Source organism: Ricinus communis, chromosome 10, assembly GCF_019578655.1.
Source record: "Ricinus communis isolate WT05 ecotype wild-type chromosome 10, ASM1957865v1, whole genome shotgun sequence".
NCBI classification, from domain to species: Eukaryota; Viridiplantae; Streptophyta; class Magnoliopsida; order Malpighiales; family Euphorbiaceae; genus Ricinus; species Ricinus communis.
This window is the reverse complement of record NC_063265.1, coordinates 253,306-271,460: the sequence shown is the minus strand read 5'-3', so window position 1 is coordinate 271,460 and position 18,155 is coordinate 253,306. Positions and strand designations below refer to the sequence as shown.

At 36.6% G+C, this 18,155-nt stretch overlaps 1 protein-coding gene across 2 annotated transcripts; it reads left to right on the top strand.

The window, feature by feature from the left end:
• The first annotated feature begins 469 nt into the window (after positions 1 to 469).
• On the top strand, positions 470 to 16,315 carry LOC8264916 (probable protein S-acyltransferase 19). Of its 2 annotated transcripts, none has more exons than XM_015720422.3 (9): positions 470 to 895; positions 8,427 to 8,540; positions 9,021 to 9,428; positions 9,550 to 9,618; positions 9,741 to 9,812; positions 9,918 to 10,046; positions 10,147 to 10,227; positions 10,477 to 10,677; positions 14,669 to 16,315. In XM_015720422.3, exons 1-9 carry the CDS (start codon positions 851 to 853, stop codon positions 15,761 to 15,763), a joined length of 2,214 nt encoding a protein of 737 aa, XP_015575908.1. In that variant the 5' UTR covers positions 470 to 850; the 3' UTR covers positions 15,764 to 16,315. The 2 variants fall into 2 exon arrangements, with proteins under 2 accessions (XP_015575908.1, XP_048236168.1); XM_048380211.1 differs by lacking the exon at positions 470 to 895 and adding an exon at positions 1,105 to 7,640.
• The last annotated feature ends 1,840 nt before the right edge of the window (positions 16,316 to 18,155 follow it).

Here is an 18,155-nt window from a genome sequence, read left to right as displayed (position 1 = left end):
TTGTTTTTATTGCATCATATTTATTTTAAAATCTTAATACTATTAGATAAAATTATTAAAAAAATATAAAGCTCAGAATTTAATTAGTAATTAAACCAATAAAAAAATATTAAAAAGTTAGACAAATAAAATTCAAAGCAATTCACTATCAAATCAACATGAATGTCTTATTATAAAATAGAAATAAATTTTATATAAATAGAAAATTAAAAAAGGAATCCGATCGGATTGAATAGAAATGTGTTTGCTAAAAGAATAATTTTATTCAAAAAAATTTGATTTAGAGCTACTGTTGTTAAGGCGCAACACTTATGTAAGTAAAAGACAGAATTACCTCTTAACTTGTTCTGCAATCGAATTAAGAAATTGTTAAAACAACTTAAAAACAATATCTTTTGGGTACTACTTATATACAGTATTTTAAAGACGATGAGTAACACAGAGAATATAAATGGATTAGTTGAGTGGGCAGTCCCTACTTCACAATTGAAAGACAAAAATATTCATTCTTTTATCCATTTTTTTTAATTCATTCGGAGAGATTTTTGATTATCCCTTTGTCTGTCTGTCAACGCTTTTCCTTTTTTGTCAGTTTTTGTGTTTTTTTTCTGAAGATAACAGTTTCCACTACTGCTACTTGAATTTTCACATTCCCTTTCTTTTTTGGACCTTTATACATCTCTCTCCTTTTGTTCTTTTCTTTTTTGTTTTCTCTTTCCTGCTTACTTTTTTTTTTTTATAAAGAGAGCTCAGCTCTCTCTCTTTCTTTTTTCTTCTTTGTTAAACAAAGGGGTTCTTGTTTTGCTTGATTTTGGGTTTGTTAGGTTTAGTATTAGATTGTGCAATCATCATGGTGAGAAAGCATGGATGGCAACTACCTGCACACACCTTTCAGGTTTCTGATTGAAGCACTCGTTTTTTTTTTAATTCATTATCGTTCTTCTTTTCTTATTCTATATTGTTTAGGGTTTGTTTGAATTTAGCTGATTTGTCTTTAGACATCGTAAAGCTGTGTATTTATTCTTTTCTTTTTCTTTGTGAGTTTTCTATTTTCTCAAGCTCTCTCTCTCTCTCTCTCTCTCTCTCTCTCTTTCTTTTTCTAAAGCCTGTAGAAGTTGGTTGTTGTTAAATGAGTTTTCTGTTACTGGGTTCTTGTTGTTGTTTTACTTTTGTATGATATCTTGCGTTGAATTAACTACAAGATGGAGCATAGTTTATTTTTCTCTGCTTCGTTGTTAAATTTTTTGCAAATGTGCTCCCAAACGTAGAGCATTCAAGGTCAGAAAGAAAAGGAAAGCTTTTGATTTTTAGTTCCCATCTTGAAAAAATAGAGTAATTTGTGATTATTAATTTGTTTGAAAGCTGATTGCTGTGAATGAAGAGCTATAAATCATTGGTGTAAGTTCATTTACAAGAAAAACACAAGGTCTATGATTTTACTCTGTGACTAGGGCTTCATATAATGCTGTCCATGTTTATGTCAGTCTTGAGAGAATTAAGCGCGGAGGAATTTACAGCATCAGGTTGCATTTTGTAATGTTGTTGTATCTCAATAGGTTTGATGAGGTTGTATTTCATTATGTGGTGTTTTGCTAGTGTAATTCCACTAGCTCTATAATAATGATACTACTTTCTGGCTGGTCAAGTTTATCTTGAAATCAAGTTTCTTTGATCAGTTCTTCGATCTCCATGCAAGTGATGCTAAATTGCTAACTTAGAATTAAGAGGTCCCTAGCCTTAAAATGCTCTTCCTTGAATAATCAGGGACAAAATATGGTACTTACACATTTTTTTATCTGTTCTGAATAACTGTTAGGTTGTATTTCATAAATACCTGAAGCTTTCATTCTTAGCTTCACGTGGGATTTCTTGATTTCAGTAATTCTTCCTGTGTTAAGTCATATATATATATATATATATATATATATATATCCTGCAGACAAGGTTACTCACGAGGATGCATTTGTTTTATTGTGTGCCTTTTAGTTCATAAATAAGTTTAAATTACTTAATCTTTTGAACTCTCACGTTTGGTTAGTTTAGCACTAATGGCACTCCTTTCACATTTTAGGCATTTATAGATTTTAACTTACTCAAAATTGATAAATTAAACAAGGAACGCTTGAGCACCATTTTTTTTCCCTCATTGCCATTGTTATAGTCTCGTTACTAATTCCATTCTTAAATTTTTTACTTTCACAATTCTATGAGATGTTAACTGCAGATCCTTTTATCTACTTTTGGATTGCAATGTGTTTGCTATAATGAAAGACTACATAATCTAAGGCTGATTAAAATGCATATCTGGCTTTCACAAATTAATTATTCACAAACTAATATAGAAGGCTAGGAACACTATTCTTTTTAGAATGACATAATTTTGTTTCACATATTTCTCTATTTTTTCAATTATGGTGTCCACATGCTGAGTTTTTCATTTTTCTTAATGCTTACCAATCTAAATCTAAATCTTGTTTGAATTGGATTCCATTATGGGTCATTATGCTTAGGTTTCTCGTTTTCGGTGGGTATTATTTGTGGGAGCCATAGTTGATTTTAAGTTGCGACTCTAATAATGAGTTAAATTGTTATCCTAATAACAAATTAAGGATTGTCAAGTGGTCATTTCTTCCTTAACAACTATTTATTTGGAGCATAATTGTTAAATAATTATCATTTCTTGATATTTCTTTTTGGGCTACTATAATGTTACAGGCTGTTTTGGGATGGTTATTTGGCATTACAGGTGGAATACACTGTTCTGGCTGTTACATCTACTCTATTTATTTCCCTAATTTTCCTTTCAAGCCAATTCTTCTTGAAAGGATACATTTTTGTCTTTCTACAGTTCTTTTGGGAAAGAACTGGAAGTGTTGGTGTACAAACTTACAATGGGGTTATGATCATTTAAATTTCAATAGCTTGTTATTTACCATACAGTAATTTTGCTTACATTTGCCCCTTGATGATGGATTTTGACTCAGGTTCGATGACTTTAAGTCCTCAATCAACATAGACAATCTTTCTTTCCTTTTTTTTTTTTTTTATGTTTAGTATATTTTGGTTTCTGAGTGGACAGGGCAGACACTGTCAGATTCTGAGGCTGCCCCTTTCATTTCCATGAAACTTGTCCTGGAATAAGACAATGTAACCACAATGTTGTCCTGACCTTTGCTTCTTACTGAGTCAAATTCTGTGTGATCGGTTATGCTGTTAACCATGCAGTTATGAAGTATATTTATAATAGACCACTTTCAGAAGTTTTACGTTTTAAGGTTAGGTTTATAATGAATGCGATTTTTATCAGTAAAGGCTGATAATGTCCAATGTACGCTGGATTAATTTTTGTTTGCCACATTTTTGTCCTCTGTAATTTCATGCTTTTACAATGAACAATTGGCTGAAATCTTTCTTTTACTAGTTATATGATGAGGTATCTGTCTCCAAAGGAAAAGCCTGGCAGCGAAAACATGGATTTCCATTTGGAGGTCTTATATTGAATCTTATTGGGTGCAGTGAGGAGTTTGACAGGAAGGAGAGTGATATATGCCCTAGCTTTGGATCGATTAATGGGACCTTGAAGTGTAAAATCCTCTCCTAACCTTATTGGAGAAGGAGATTTATTGGGATTCTTTCTTCCTCCGCCTATCTTGACTGACTAATAGTAGTATGAGAGCTCAATTAGGGAGAGAGCACAATGATCTCACAATATTTAGATGAAAGTTTGCTCGCCTCTTCATTAAACAATCTCATCTTTAAATACACAGCCAAAGCACTAGAACTCCCTACTTCCTAAGTTGTGATAAGTACAAACCTCATCCTGAATTATGTAAATAAAAATAGAAATATTATTCTAAATTATCAGCAACTAAATGATAGCTAATGACAACTAATAACAGATGATAACTAAAAAACTAATTAGCAGAATATTTTCCTACTAATCTGTTGACTTCTTCTTGAACTTTCCATGAGAAAATCTCTTGAGAATATTCTGGAATGGTGCCACGTGTGCTGCTGTACTCCTCTTCTTTTCTTTTATTTTCGTATCATCACTCTCTCCCTCCAAAGCACGCTTGATCTTAAGCGCAAATGCAGGATGTTTCTCCATAATTTGGTTGGCGTCCTCCTAAGAAGCATCTGCAGGAGATAAACCATCCCAATGAACCAAAACTTGGGCAATTCCTGAGACCATCTGTTTATCCAATTTGGTGTAGGAACTATTTCTCCCTTGTACTATCGGTAATTGGGGCATGATGTCTACTGAATTTCCTTGGAATTTTTTTAGACTGGAAATATGAAAGACAAGGTGGATTTTGGAAGAGGGAGGAAGAGTGAGACGATAGGCCACGGACCCTATTTTTGCTTCAACTGGGAAAGGTCCATAGAATTTTGGTGACAGTTTCCTATTTCTTTTAGTGCCCAGGGATAATTGTCTATATGGTTGGAGTTTGACTATGACCAAGACTCCTTCAGCAAAAGAAACCTCCTTATGGTGCTTATCATAAGATGCTTTTATAAGATTCTGTAAAAGTCTCTCTCGCAAAAGTTGCAAAGTTTGATCACGAGTCTGCAATTCTTGGTCTACTGCTTCAATACGGGCAGCACCTGGATAGTAAGTCGAGGCGTGGAGGTGCCTGGCCGTGAACAACTTCGAATGGAGTTGTTTTCAGAGATGAATGGAACCCAGTGTTGTACGAATATTCTGCCTAAGATATCCAATTGACCCAACTTCTTGGCTTGTCACCTGTAAAACATCGTAGGTACATCTCGATGGTTTTGTTAACCACTTCGGTTTGTCCATCACTTTGAGGGTGATAGTTGAACTAAAGCATAGTTTGGTGCCACACAACTTGAATAATTCAGTCCAAAAAGAGCTTGTGAAAGTGACATCTCTGTCATTTACAATTATCTCGAGTAAACCATGCAACTTAAAGATATTATCAAAAAAAATACGAGCTACTGAAGCTGCTGAATAAGGATGCGCTAATAGAAGAAAATGTGCATATTTGGAGAAGCGATCGACTACCACCAATAGGACAAATTTTCCATATGAAAGTGGTTAATCATCAATAAAGTTGAGTGATATATCTGCCCACAGCTTTAGTGAGACTAATAAGTTCCTTCTTATAAGCTGGCAAGTGATGGTGGTGTTGTGCCAATGGTCTACTGAAAAATGCTACAGGTTTGTCTTCTTGTTGTAAGACTGCTCCTAAGCCACTATCAGATGCATCACACTTTACCACAAAGCTTTTGTTGAAATTTGGTAGTGCCAAGACTGAAGTGGTTGTCATGGCTTGTTTAAGAGCCTCAAATGCAGCTTTTAAGTCAGTAGTCCAAGTAAAAGAGTTCTTCCATAACATATTGGTAAGAGGAGCTGCCAACATGCCATAATTCTAAACGAATTTTCGATAATAGCCTGTAAGTCCCAAAATCCCCATAAAGCTCTGATTGTGGTTGGTTGTGGCCAATTAATCATGGCTGCAATTTTCTCTTCATCTGCTTGCACGCCTTCTGCTGAAATTATATGACCAAGGTAAGTTATCTGTGATTGAGCAAACAAGCACTTAGTCTCTTTGAATAATAAAGAATGTTGTTGCAATAAATGAAACAAATTCTGAGATGGTGTAAGTGGTTAGACCATGTGCTGCTGTAGATGAGGATGTCATCAAAAAATACAAGAACGAATTTACGTAAGTATTGCTGAAACACTTCATTCATGAGGGACTGAAAAGTTGATGGAGCATTAGTAAGGCTGAATGGCATGAGAAGGAATTCGAAGTGCCCATGATGAGTGCGAAATGCAGTTTTTTCCACATCATCTTTGTACATACGAACTTGGTGGTGTCCCGAGCGCAAGTCCAGTTTAGAGAAATAGCGAGCTCTATGTAGTTCATCCAATAGGTCGTCAATCACTGGGATAAGGAATTTATCCCTGATTGTTTTGGCGTTCAGGGCCCTATAATTAATGCAGAACCACCATGAGTTATCTGCCTTTTTAACTAGAAGTACTAGTGAAGAAAAAGGAGAGTGACTAGGCCTAATGATCCCTTGCTGGAGCATATCTTGACATTGTCTCTCAATTTCATCCTTTTGCATATTTGAATATCTGTAAGGCCTCACAACGACGGTGTTGGAACCTGGTTGCCAACGAATGCTATGGTCACAAGGGCGAGAGGGTGGCAATCCTGCCGGTTGCTGAAAAAGTTGTTGAAATTCTGATAGTAAATTCTTTAAAGAGGTCTCCTCTGGTTCCATGATAGTAGAGGCAAAGGCTGGTGATGATTGAATTTTGTAATCCCTAATACCATATAGTTGTATTGGAGTATTCTGCCATTGAAAAGTCGTCTTCATTGTTGCAAAATCCCATTGAATGGGCCTAAGAATTCTGAGCCAATTAACCCCTAGAACTGCACCAAAACCATATAATGGAAGTAATAATAAATCAAACTGAAATGTTTGTCTATCCAATTTAATAAACATTTGGCAAACTCCAGAACATTTGAGCTTTTCGCCGTTTGCCACTATGACCCTGAGGTTTCCTTTGGTTTCTGTTGGAATCTGAAGATAACCCACTAAGGATTCATCCACAAAGCTCTGCTTGCTTCTCGAGTCAATAAGGATCGGTATTGGTTTCCCATGGATTTCCCCTTTCACCTGCATTGTTTGAGAAGATTGGGTTACCATGAAACGAAATTTCAGGTTCTAGTATATTGCTTTCAGTGGTTTCTTCCTCAATTCCTTCTATCCAAAATAGTTTCTTGCATCTATGTCCAGGAATGAATCGTTCATCACAGTTGAAACAAAGACCTTTCGCCTTTCTATCTTCCATTTTGGCTCGTGTAAGGCGTCAAATGTAAGGGGAACTTTTAGCACCAGCTTCCATTGGTCTATGAATGGAGTTCCCTTCACCTCTGCGAGAGGGTTGCGCTGCAGCTTTTCTAGTTGTGATTCGCCGCTCGTAGAGTCGTGCAAGACTCATTGCTGTTGATAAGTCAGGTGGGTTGTGGAGTTTCACTTCAACAGCTATATCTTCTCGTAATCCACCAATGAAAATCTGCATCCCCTGTTCCGAAGTTAACGAAGCGGTCTGAGCAGATAATTTTTCAAATTGGCGTTGGAATTGTTCCACTGATCCTGTCTGTTTCAATTTGGACAGCTCACCTAACTTATTGCTTCCTGTTGGGGGCCCAAACCTTAAGTTGCAATGATACTTAAAGTTAGCCCATGTCAATTGTGGCTTGTCCCTTGCTAATTTTAAGTACCATACTTGGGCATCTTCTTCTAAATGTAATGAGGCTAGAGATACTCTTTCTTCTTCAGGTGTTCGTTGATGGTGGAAGAAATTCTCGCAGCGATTCAACCAAACCAAAGGATCAGTATTTCCATCAAAAGGAGGGAAATCTTATTTTGTATAACGAGGAAAGACTTGGCGATTCTCAGTGCGGTCTATCCCGTTGAAGTTTCTAGGCTCACGAGGTGCACGATTGATGCTTCCATCTCTAGAATCAATCTCTTTTCGCTGGGTGTTTAGAGTGTGAATGAGTTGTTCTAGTTGTGCTACCATGGTTTGTTGTCTTGCATTGGTTGCAGCCTGGTCAGCTTTGTTGATTGTTAAGGATTCGTTAAATTGCTCTTATAAGGTATGCAGATCTCCCGTTACTTTTGGCTCTAATACCAAATTGATATGTGCCCTGGCTTTGGATCGAGTAATGGGACCTTGAAGTGTAAAATCCTCTCCTAACCTTATTGGAGAAGGAGATTTATTGGGATTCTTTTTTCCTCTGCCTATCTTGACTAACTAATAGTAATATGAGAGCTCAATTAGGAAGAGAGCTCACTGATCTCACAATATTTAGATGAAAGTTTGCTTGCCTCTTCATTAAACAATCTCATCTTCAAATACACAGACAAAGCACTATAACTCCCTACTTCTAAGGAGTGATAAATACAAACCTCATCCTGAATTATGTAAATAAAAATAGAAATATTATCCTAAATTGTCAGCAACTAAATGATAGCTAATGACAACAAATAACAGATGATAACTAAGAAACTAATTATCAGAATATTTCCCTACTAATCTGTTGACTTCTTCTTGAACTTTCCATGAGAAAATCTGTTGAAAATATTCTGGAATGGTGCCACGTGGGTGCTGCTGTACTCCTCTTCTTTTCTTTTATTTTCGTATCAGAGAGCTATCTTCTGTAGCATAGCTAATTCAATAGACCCAAAAGCCAAAATGAAAATACAGAAGTACCTAAGGAATTGCTTCCAATAAACTTTATAGAAATCATTCTTTTGCATATTCTTGTAGGCCTGTGGGGCTTTTTTTCCCACATCATAAATATTTCTTTTAGTGAAGTCCTTCGATTTTACTATTCTTATTTGCAATTTTATATCCTAACACTGGTTGTTATGTTTGATAGGTTGTTGCAATTACTGTGTTCTGTTTATTAGTAATTGCATTTTATGCTTTCTTTGCCCCCTTCCTTGGAGGCCGCATTTGGGAGTACGCGCTGATTGCCACCTACACTCCAGTGGTATGTGACTTTGTCACTTCTTATATTGCATAGTATGAGTCTTATTAGTTCTGAAATTATTGGTGAAATGGATGATAAACTTTCATGTTAACTTTTTGATATCTAGGCACAATTTGTTGTTATATGTCCATTTAGTTAATAATCCCCTTTAATTGAAATTATTCTTTATTTCTCTTCCATGCCCTGCCCTCCTCCCTCTTCTATCTCTTTCTCCCTCTTGTGTTTGTGCAGCTTGACCATATTGTTTTATTCATTTCTTTCTTTTTTATTTTCCCCTACTACTAGGAAAAAAAGAAACTTATATCAAGATAGTACCATATGTTTGTCAACCTATTTGCAGTGATTCATGTAGTGAATTTTCAAGATCTATTCATTCCACATTGATGACTACTATATTAGAATACAAAGGTACTAATTTTCCCCCTGCTCCTGAGATTTATGCCTGATAATTTTTCCATCTTTCCTCTTATGGCATTGCAGGTACTCCTTGTTTTCATTCTTTATGTTCGGTGCACAGCAATTAATCCTGCAGATCCTGGCATTATGCATAAGTTCAACAAAGACTTAATGAGGGATTCCAATCGGGATCATGGCTTATCAGAGAAAGATTTACCCAAAAAATTTGATGAAACTGGTAGTGCAGTGCCTTCTTCCCCATCATCAGCTACTAAAAGTTCTATTGCTGCAGCTAACTCTAGCAAGAAAAGCTCAGCAAGAGAAATTGGGAGCATGGTCACTACGGGTCAACTATTGACCAGAAGATCTTATTATAACACTGGAGGAATCTTCTGTGCGTTGTTTGTTCACGAAGATTGCCGCAAACAGGAAGGTGCAGCTGAGCAACAGGGCTCCGAAGATGCTTTATTTTGTACATTGTGCAATGCTGAGGTATACAATATAATCAATCTGATATTAATATTCTTATCTAGTTGTTGGTTATATCGAGTAGTGCCTTAAAGGAAATAACATCTTTGTTCCTGATCAAAGGTACAATCTTAAATATGTGCAGGTACGCAAATTCAGCAAGCACTGTCGAAGCTGTGATAAATGTGTTGATGGTTTTGATCACCATTGTCGGGTAAATCTTCATGTTGCTTTTAAGGGTTCTTCTTCGCAGGCTCGCATCTTGAATTTTCTTTCAACCTGTGAAGAACAAAATTTAGTTTCCTTGAAATTAACGTGTCTCTGGTGTGAATGCAGTGGCTTAACAATTGTGTCGGGTACAAAAATTATGTGACTTTTATTTCTCTTATGGCCATTAGTGTTGTGTGGGTATGCACTGAGCTTCAACCTGTTTATACCCTTGGCAATTCTTCTTTGAAAATACTGTTTTAAGAATAGTAATATTGCTCCCTCTCTCCTTTTGTATCTCTGCAGCTTGTAATTGAAGCTGGAGTTGGCATTGCTGTCTTGGTGCGTTGCTTTGTTAATAAAAAGAGCATGAATGCTGAAATTGTTGACACACTTGGAAATGGTTTCTCTCGAGCTCCTTTTGCTACAGTCGTGGTACCTATGCATAATATTCTCAGACAAAGCTGATATCTCATATTCCTGTTAAAATATTTTCAAAATCCTTGTTTCTGATATTGTATTTCTCTTGCTACAGGCTGTATGTACTGCAGTCTCGCTTCTGGCATGTATACCTCTGGGTGAACTTTTCTTTTTCCACATGATATTGATCAAAAAGGTTTGTGGCGATCAGTTGGATATAATTTTCATTGTCTAGTTTTCATGTTGGTTACTGAGAACATTGACCAGCAGAATTAAGCGTGAAATTGTTAAAACTATATCTGGCTTTAAGCTACTTGTAAAGTATATTTCCAGCTACTGAAGTTGGCGTAAAATGAAAAAGAGTTGATTTCAGAAAATAGGTATTCAGGAAATTCCAACAATATGAAGTTTCATGTTTTTAATGGCTGTGTATTTGTTAAATTAGGGTATAACAACTTATGAGTATGTTGTGGCAATGAGAGCAATGAGTGAGGCACCTGCTGGAGCATCTGTGGATGAGGATCTGCTAAATGTGCTATACTCTCCTTCAGGCTCTGCTACTACTGGCTTCAGTGGTGGAAGTTCACTTGGTCTGCAGTATAAAGGAGCATGGTGTACCCCTCCAAGGGTATTTGTGGATTATCAGGTATTACCTTTTCAATGCTTACTCTTGCTATTTTACTTTATAACTTGACAAAATGTTCAGTGGTCCAAGCAAAGAATGATGCTAGACTCCCGAAGTTACCCTTCACCAACAATGTTGGCTAAATGTCACACTAGTTTTGTAAAACCATATATTCTGATAATGTTGCATTTAGTGCATGACTATGAACGTAATTAAATAATTTTTTTTTTTTGTTATGAATTTAGTATAAGAATTTTTTCAGATGTCAACAGCCATGTTAAGACTGCGAAATAAGGATCATGTCACGGGGCTATTAATTGGAAAATCTTGCAAGGATTTTCCTTTGTTCTGATTCCTTGTGCGACTGTGGGAATCACTCAAGCTTGTTAGAAGGGAGCTAATTTCTTTTTCTGTTATGAATTTAGTATAAGAATTTTTTTCAGATGTCAACAGCCATGTTAAGACTTCGAGATAAGGATCATGTCACGGGGCGATTAATTGGAAAATCTTGTCAAGGCTTTTCCTTTGTTCTTATTCCTTGTGTGACTGGGAATCACTCTAGCTCGAAGGGAGCTTGATATCTTAGAATTCATTTGAAAGAGAGAGTTTCTGATCTCTTAAGTTTGGTAACATTCTGCTGGTCTTATTTTTATTTCTTACGTCCTTTAAATAGGACTTGCTTATTACATAGAAGTAGGAAAGTTACATAGAAATAGGAAAGCTATAATTTAATATTATAAAACCTTCCTAATTATAAGTTCTTCTAATCTAGGAAACCTTTATAATTTACTCTTATAAAAACTTCCTAACTATAAGTTCTTCTAATATAGGAATCCTATATACAATAGGATTCTATTATCCTAGATATCAATTACTATCCTTGGCAGCCTTTGACTTGCGTGAATATTTGCATCCTACAAAGGCATCCGTAACATTACTCCCCTTTGAAGAAAAAGCTTGTCCTCAAGCTCAAATTAAGGATAGACTTTGCGAAAATGGTCAACATCCTCCCAAGTAGCATCTGGGCACATTGATGTTCAATTTCGCCCTTTTATAAATGTGGATAGTGATACAATACAATCGAACAATCACTGGCTTGGTTCCCGATAGTAAACAAATATGATGATCACAATTGTGGAGTGGTGGCAGTCCCCTTGGCTCCTGAAAGAAATCAGAAAATTTTGCCAAAAGCTGCACTACACTAAGGCTGTCTTGGTTGTTCCTCGAATCATGGACTAAGTGGAGTTGACAGTTCTGACCTGTTTGTTGTCCTCGAGTGTTATTTGTTTGCTTCCAGAGTTAAAACACAGCGAGTGCAGCAAAGTCCTAGAGAATGGGCCCAAAGTTTGCGACCATTTAAAACCTAGCACAATATCAAAACCAGCCAAAGGAATAACATAAAGGTCAGCTTGAAAATCATGGGCAGCAATAGAAAACAATACACCCGAACAAATTTCTTCATTGTAAACTTTCTTTGTATTGGCCACTGACACACTTGCCCCTGTCTGAGGTTGGATTGGCAATCCAGTTCGTTTGGCTGCTGTAGAACTAATGAAATTGTGTACTACCTAAATCTACCAAACTCAACAACGGTTGTTCCTTCATGATGGCCTGCAATTGCATTGTTTTGGTGCCCTACTGACCTGTGAAGGCGTGCAATGAATTTTCCGGTTCACCCTCATGTTTTGATGGTTGTTCACTATTACTTGCGTCAGCTAGTTCCAACCAAAATAGCTTCTTGCATTGATGTGTAGTTGTATAAGGTTCGTTGCAGTTATAACGTAATCCTTTTGCCCTTCTCCCTGCCATTTCAGCCCTTGATAACTTTTTGATGAAAGGGGTAGATGAAGGCGCAGTGGTTGCTCTCTGGATGTTGTTGTCTGTAGAAAGTATGGAAGTCGAATTTGCCAAATTGTTAGCAAAAGTGAAATTGCTCCTAGCATTTTGCCAAGACCCCTTCCTCGCTATTGCTTCCTTCATCAATATTTGCTTCTTTTCAAATGCTTGAGCCAGATTCATTGCATGTAACAAATCTGGGGGATTATGGAGCTCAACATCCAGCCTAATAGGGTTCGACAGCTCCTCTGTGAACAAGCTGACGTGCTGGTCTGTGTAGACATATTTGCTTGCTCTTGCTAATCGTTCTTGGAGCTGGCGTTATTCTTCGATGCTTGTTTGTTTCAAGTTGACCATCTCACCCAGTGGATTACTACACACAGGAGGTCCGAACCGGAGAATGCAATACTCTTTAAATTCCACCCAATCAACTAAGGGCCTTTCTTGTTCCAATTGGTGGTACCATAATTGCGCCTCTCCTAACATATGGGACGCTGCCAATCCCACCTTATCTGCCTCACTTATGTGTTGATTGGAGAACTTAGCCAAACCATTGGTCCTCTAAGCCATCAGAATTCGGAAAATCGAGTTTAGTATACCGGGGAACCACCTCACTTGGTGGTGCTCCTCCCCCAGATGGCTGAGGAGCTGTCGGGTTTGTGGTTGTCCAAGTATATTGCTGCTGCTAGCAGTTCTAGCAGAATCTCTTCGGTATAATGGGATAATGCAGCAAATCTTTCTTGTAATTGAAGAGATAACTGATGCAGTTGGCTGCCCAGCGGTGTCTCCACCTCTGTAATCCTAGCCTCATTTGCTGCTCGTTCTTGTTGGAGGAGGGATCCAATGTCGGTATTCTAACTAGAATCACCCATCATGTCTGGCTCTGATACCAAATTGTTAAGACTGCAAGATAAGGATAGTGTCACAGGGCAAAAATCCTGCAAGGCATTTCCTTTGTTCTTATTCATGCGCCTTTTTGTTGGAATCACTCAAGCTCGTTAGAAGGGAGCTTGATACCTTAGAACTTGTTTGAAAGAGAGTTTCTGATCTCTGAAGTTCGGTAAAATTCTGCTTGTCTTATTTTTATCTTTTACGTCCTTTAAATAGGACTTGCTTATTATATAGAAGTAGGAAAGTTACTTAGGAAAGCTATAATTTAGTTTTATAAAAAATTCCTAATCAAAAGTTCTTCTAATCTAGGAAACCTCTATAATTTACTCTTATAAAAACTTCCTAATTATAAGTTCTTCTAATCTAGGAAACCTAATAGGATTCTAATATCCTAGATATCAATTACCATCCTTGGCACCCTTTGACTCGTGAATATTTGCATTCTACAAAGGCATCCGTAACAAGCCATCTCATGTTAATTGGTAAAAGTGGACAAATGTCTGTTCAATTTATTTCTGGTTTTGTACTTTCTTGTATATGAATATCTTGCAGGTTCTATTCTCACTGTTTATCGGAAAAGCTGAAAAGAATCAACTGGATAGAGTTGTTAGATGAAGTTAATTGATCTAGAACTACTACCTGTTGACTCTCCCATTCTCAATTCCACCTAACATTTCCAAACAAACAAATCCATAATCTTACCTTTCTTTGCAGATCCTTATGTGATTCTGTGCTTGTCAGGTTTCATTTCTTTTCTGCATTGAATTCCATTATCATTTTAATATGTTGTTGACACATGTACAATCTCGCAACGTCCTCTCAAGCTATGAATTTTTATTTCATTAAATTTTTTTCTTTATGCTTTCATGTCTAATATGCATTTTAACTTAGTTAATGTAATGACTGGAATCTCATTGGTATCTTTTGTCCTATAAGCGGAACCCAGTATACTATATTAACTCAAATTAACTTCATTCTTATTATTCTGCAAATTCAAACAGAATTTTGTTCCATCCATTAAAATGATATACTCAGCTTTTCACAAAACTAGCCTATTTGAGTATATGAGGTCCTTTATCAAATTCATTCAGTAGTATAAAATCTGAAGTATTGAACAGCTATGAAAAGCATTAAGAGTCAGTTGTCAATTCCCTATCTCCTACATTTTGTTTTTCATTTAAAAAGTTTCAAAATTTCTTATGGTTAGAATTGTAAATAATTACCTAGAACAAGCTTTTACCTTCATAGTTGTTGAAAACACTTGTTTAAATTTTGGTTGTGATAGGATGAAGTTGTACCGCACTTGGAGCCTGGGATGGTCCCATCAACTATTGATCCAGATGCAGCTGGAGCAGCAGAAAGAGGGATCAAGCTTCCCAAAAGGCCTGTTAGAATTAGTGCTTGGAGACTTGCAAAATTAGACTCAAGTGAGGCTATGAGGGCAGCAGCCAAAGCCAGGGCGTCTTCCTCAGTGTTAAGGCCTGTTGATAACCATCGTCTAACAGATCCTGAATATAGCTCTAGTGGTAACATGAGTGTCAGAAGTAGTGTGAGCACCGACATGGGTGCAAACAAAGATATTAAGAATGAGCTGAGATTATCTACCCTTGCAAACTCTTTTGTTCCAAGTCAAGGTAGCAGGGATGAGTATGAAACTGGGACTCAAAGCGTTAGTAGCTTCAGCAGCCCAAGCCACATCCATGAATCAGTCACACTTAGCCCACTACCGCAAACTCATGGTTTGGGTCATTTTAGTGCAGCAAACTCAGTCCCTGACTTTGTTCCTGAACATCCTGTAGCTTCCAAGGCACCTATTCTTTCTGGAAAGGACCCTCTATCAGATCCTATATCAGGAATCAGTGAAAAGGTTATGCAGAAGGGAAGTAGTACTGATCCATTACTTCTTTCAGCACCAGCTACTTCTCTTCTTCGAGAAGTCAAAAGAACATCTGTTGTTTGGGACCAAGATGCTGGCAGGTATGTATCAATTCCTGTCTCAGCTTCTGAGGCTAGAAACAGATCAACAACACAAATAGGAGTGCCAAAATCTAGTTCAGAGATTAGCAATCAAGGTAGAAAGCCGATCATTCCACCGGAAGTGTCTTCATCTTCAGCGATTAAGACTCCTGCACAGCAAGCTGAGAAACTGATGTACTCGGGGGATTCCATTTTCTTTGGTGGCCCACTTTTGAGTCTGCCAGTTAGGGATGGTTCAAGAAGTGGAGGTTCAGGTTCAAGAGAGGGTCAACAGAGGCTGGCACTGAACTTGCCTAGGGAATCTAGATTCAAAAGAGATTCTGGCTCAAACCAACTTCCTGTGTTTGTACCTGGGGGTTCAGAGCAGAATCCTCCTTCTATGTCTGGATTAAGGAAGAGTTAAAATTTGAATTTCTAACAGGATTTCTGTACAATTTTTTGTCCAATTGATCTGGTGAGATGAGACAATTCGGGCTTGAAGAAGAAAGCTCTTGGGAGCAGCTCAGCAGCCCCAGGAACCTTGCAATTTTAGATTGTTGTAAATGCATTGCGAGGTTCAAGCGGTTTCTTCTTTACAGGACGTTAGCGGTTGGACACCAGCTTCAGGTGAAGAATGCAAGTCAAGATGATCTCAACAAACTCACTTCCCTTCACAATGTGGCCTAAAGGGTTTCTAGAGTTCTTTCTAACACGGTACAATTTTATGGGTTACATTACAGAAGATTAACCATTATGCCTTTCCAAAGTGTTTGTGTGGGTATGTAATTTGCATTCCTCTGATCTTGCCTGTTTCTTTTGGCAGTGTGAATTTATCTGTTAAGTTTGGGGTAAAGCTATGGGGGGGGGTCGTAAATTTATAGATTAATACAGTATAAATGAACAGATAAATAAAATGAAGACTCCAAGATGATAGAATGCATGTACTTGACCATGAATTAGGCTTATGCTTGTTCTGTCTCAGCTTTGGGAGTCCTTAACATCACCTTGGAAGCTAAACAAAATGTGTTTTATTGTAGTTCTCAGTTCTTCCTGTAAAGGAAATAAAGTTGCAATTTGGATGTATCAAAACTTTTTTTAAAAAAGTAAAGGTAAAATGAAAGTATGTTTTAAATGTATTATAATAAAATATATTGATAATACTATCTTCGGTAAACATATTGGCTTTTTTCAATTGGAGTTAAATATTTAAGTTATGCTGACTTTAATTTGACATATTCAAAAATTCATTTCATATAAAAAAATATAAAAGATATAACAGAAAAAATAAAGTAAAGTAAAAATAATAAAGTTGAAAATAATATTTTAGTGTTTTGATATATATTAATTTATTGTGATATTCAAAAAATTCATTTCCTAACCATACTGCTATAAATAGAATAATACATCCTAGATTTAAGGTTAGTTATATTTTCTCAAGGTATTCTTTAAGCAATACTGATACATCGACATATGTAGAAAGTTAGTTCTTAGCAAGCCACTAAGAAAGAATTCTAATGTAGAAACTAAATTTATAGATTAATACAGTATAAATGAACAAATAAATAAAATGAAGACTCCAAGATGATAGAATGCATGTACTTGACCATGAATTAGGCTTATGCTTGTTCTGTCTCAGCTTTGGGAGTCCTTAACATCACCTTGGAAGCTAAACAAAATGTGTTTTATTGTAGTTCTCAGTTCTTCCGGTAAAGGAAATAAAGTTGCAATTTGGATGTATCAAAACTTTTTTTAAAAAAGTAAAGGTAAAATGAAAGTATGTTTTAAATGTATTATAATAAAATATATTGGTAATACTATCCTCGGTAAACATACTGGCTTTTTTCAATTGGAGTTAAATATTTAAGTTATGCTGACTTTAATTTGACATATTCAAAAATTCATTTCATATAAAAAAAATATAAAAGATATAATAGAAAAAATAAAGTAAAGTAAAAATAATAAAGTTGAAAATAATATTTTAGTGTTTTGATATATATTAATTTATTGTGATATTCAAAAAATTCATTTCCTAACCGTACTGCTATAAATAGAATGATACATCCTAGATTTAAGGTTAGTTATATTTTCTCAAGGTATTCTTTAAGCAATACTGATACATCGATGATGAGCATAGTTTTACATATATTTGCTTGCATATTATTGCGTATGTTCTTGGCAATTATTGTGCTTTTATTCCCAGATCACCCGTGTTTTGTGTTCTTTTGCATTTCAGGAACATTTATAGGACCATCATCGGTGTTTAAGCAATTATAGATCAATACGTGCAGAAACGGACGAGAATTCATCAAGATCGAACAAGAGCTATGATGCATACATTGAGCACGGCTGGACTCGGCCGTGCTCAACCAATAACTGATTCTTGAAATTGGCACTTTGGGCATGGTTTTGTAGCCACCACGGCCTTGACCGCGGCTGTGGTGGATAACAGGCAACACGGCCCGTGGTGGCCAACACAGGGAGAAACACTGCAGTGGTGAAACCCTACTGGTGAGATCCACGGTTCGGCCGGCTGGACTTCTAGTCGACCGGCCGACCTTGAACACGGCCGTCTTTGAGTTAAATATATAAGAAAAATGAATTTTTCTTAGAAAAAAGAGAGGAAAAGAGTGACATATAACCTTTGGCGGGCTGGTTCGGTTTACGCGATTATTGAGTGCGAGAGAGAGTTCGCGGGGAGTAAGAATCCCGGAATCACAAGGTTCCGAGTGCAAAACCGTAGTGGAAGCAATTCAAGAGGCAGTTTGGGAGATTAATCAAAGTGTAGATCCGGATTTGAAGTCGTTCATCCAATTCGA

Excerpts from the sequence above, each read along its gene's own strand:
- LOC8264916 (XM_048380211.1), top strand. The coding sequence starts at position 7,539 with ATGAGTTGTTCTAGTTGTGCTACCATGGTTTGTTGTCTTGCATTGGTT. Across the intron at positions 9,813-9,917 it reads TGGCCATTAGTGTTGTGTGG|CTTGTAATTGAAGCTGGAGT; the intron begins GTATGCACTGAG and ends GTATCTCTGCAG. Across the intron at positions 10,228-10,476 it reads ACATGATATTGATCAAAAAG|GGTATAACAACTTATGAGTA; the intron begins GTTTGTGGCGAT and ends TTGTTAAATTAG.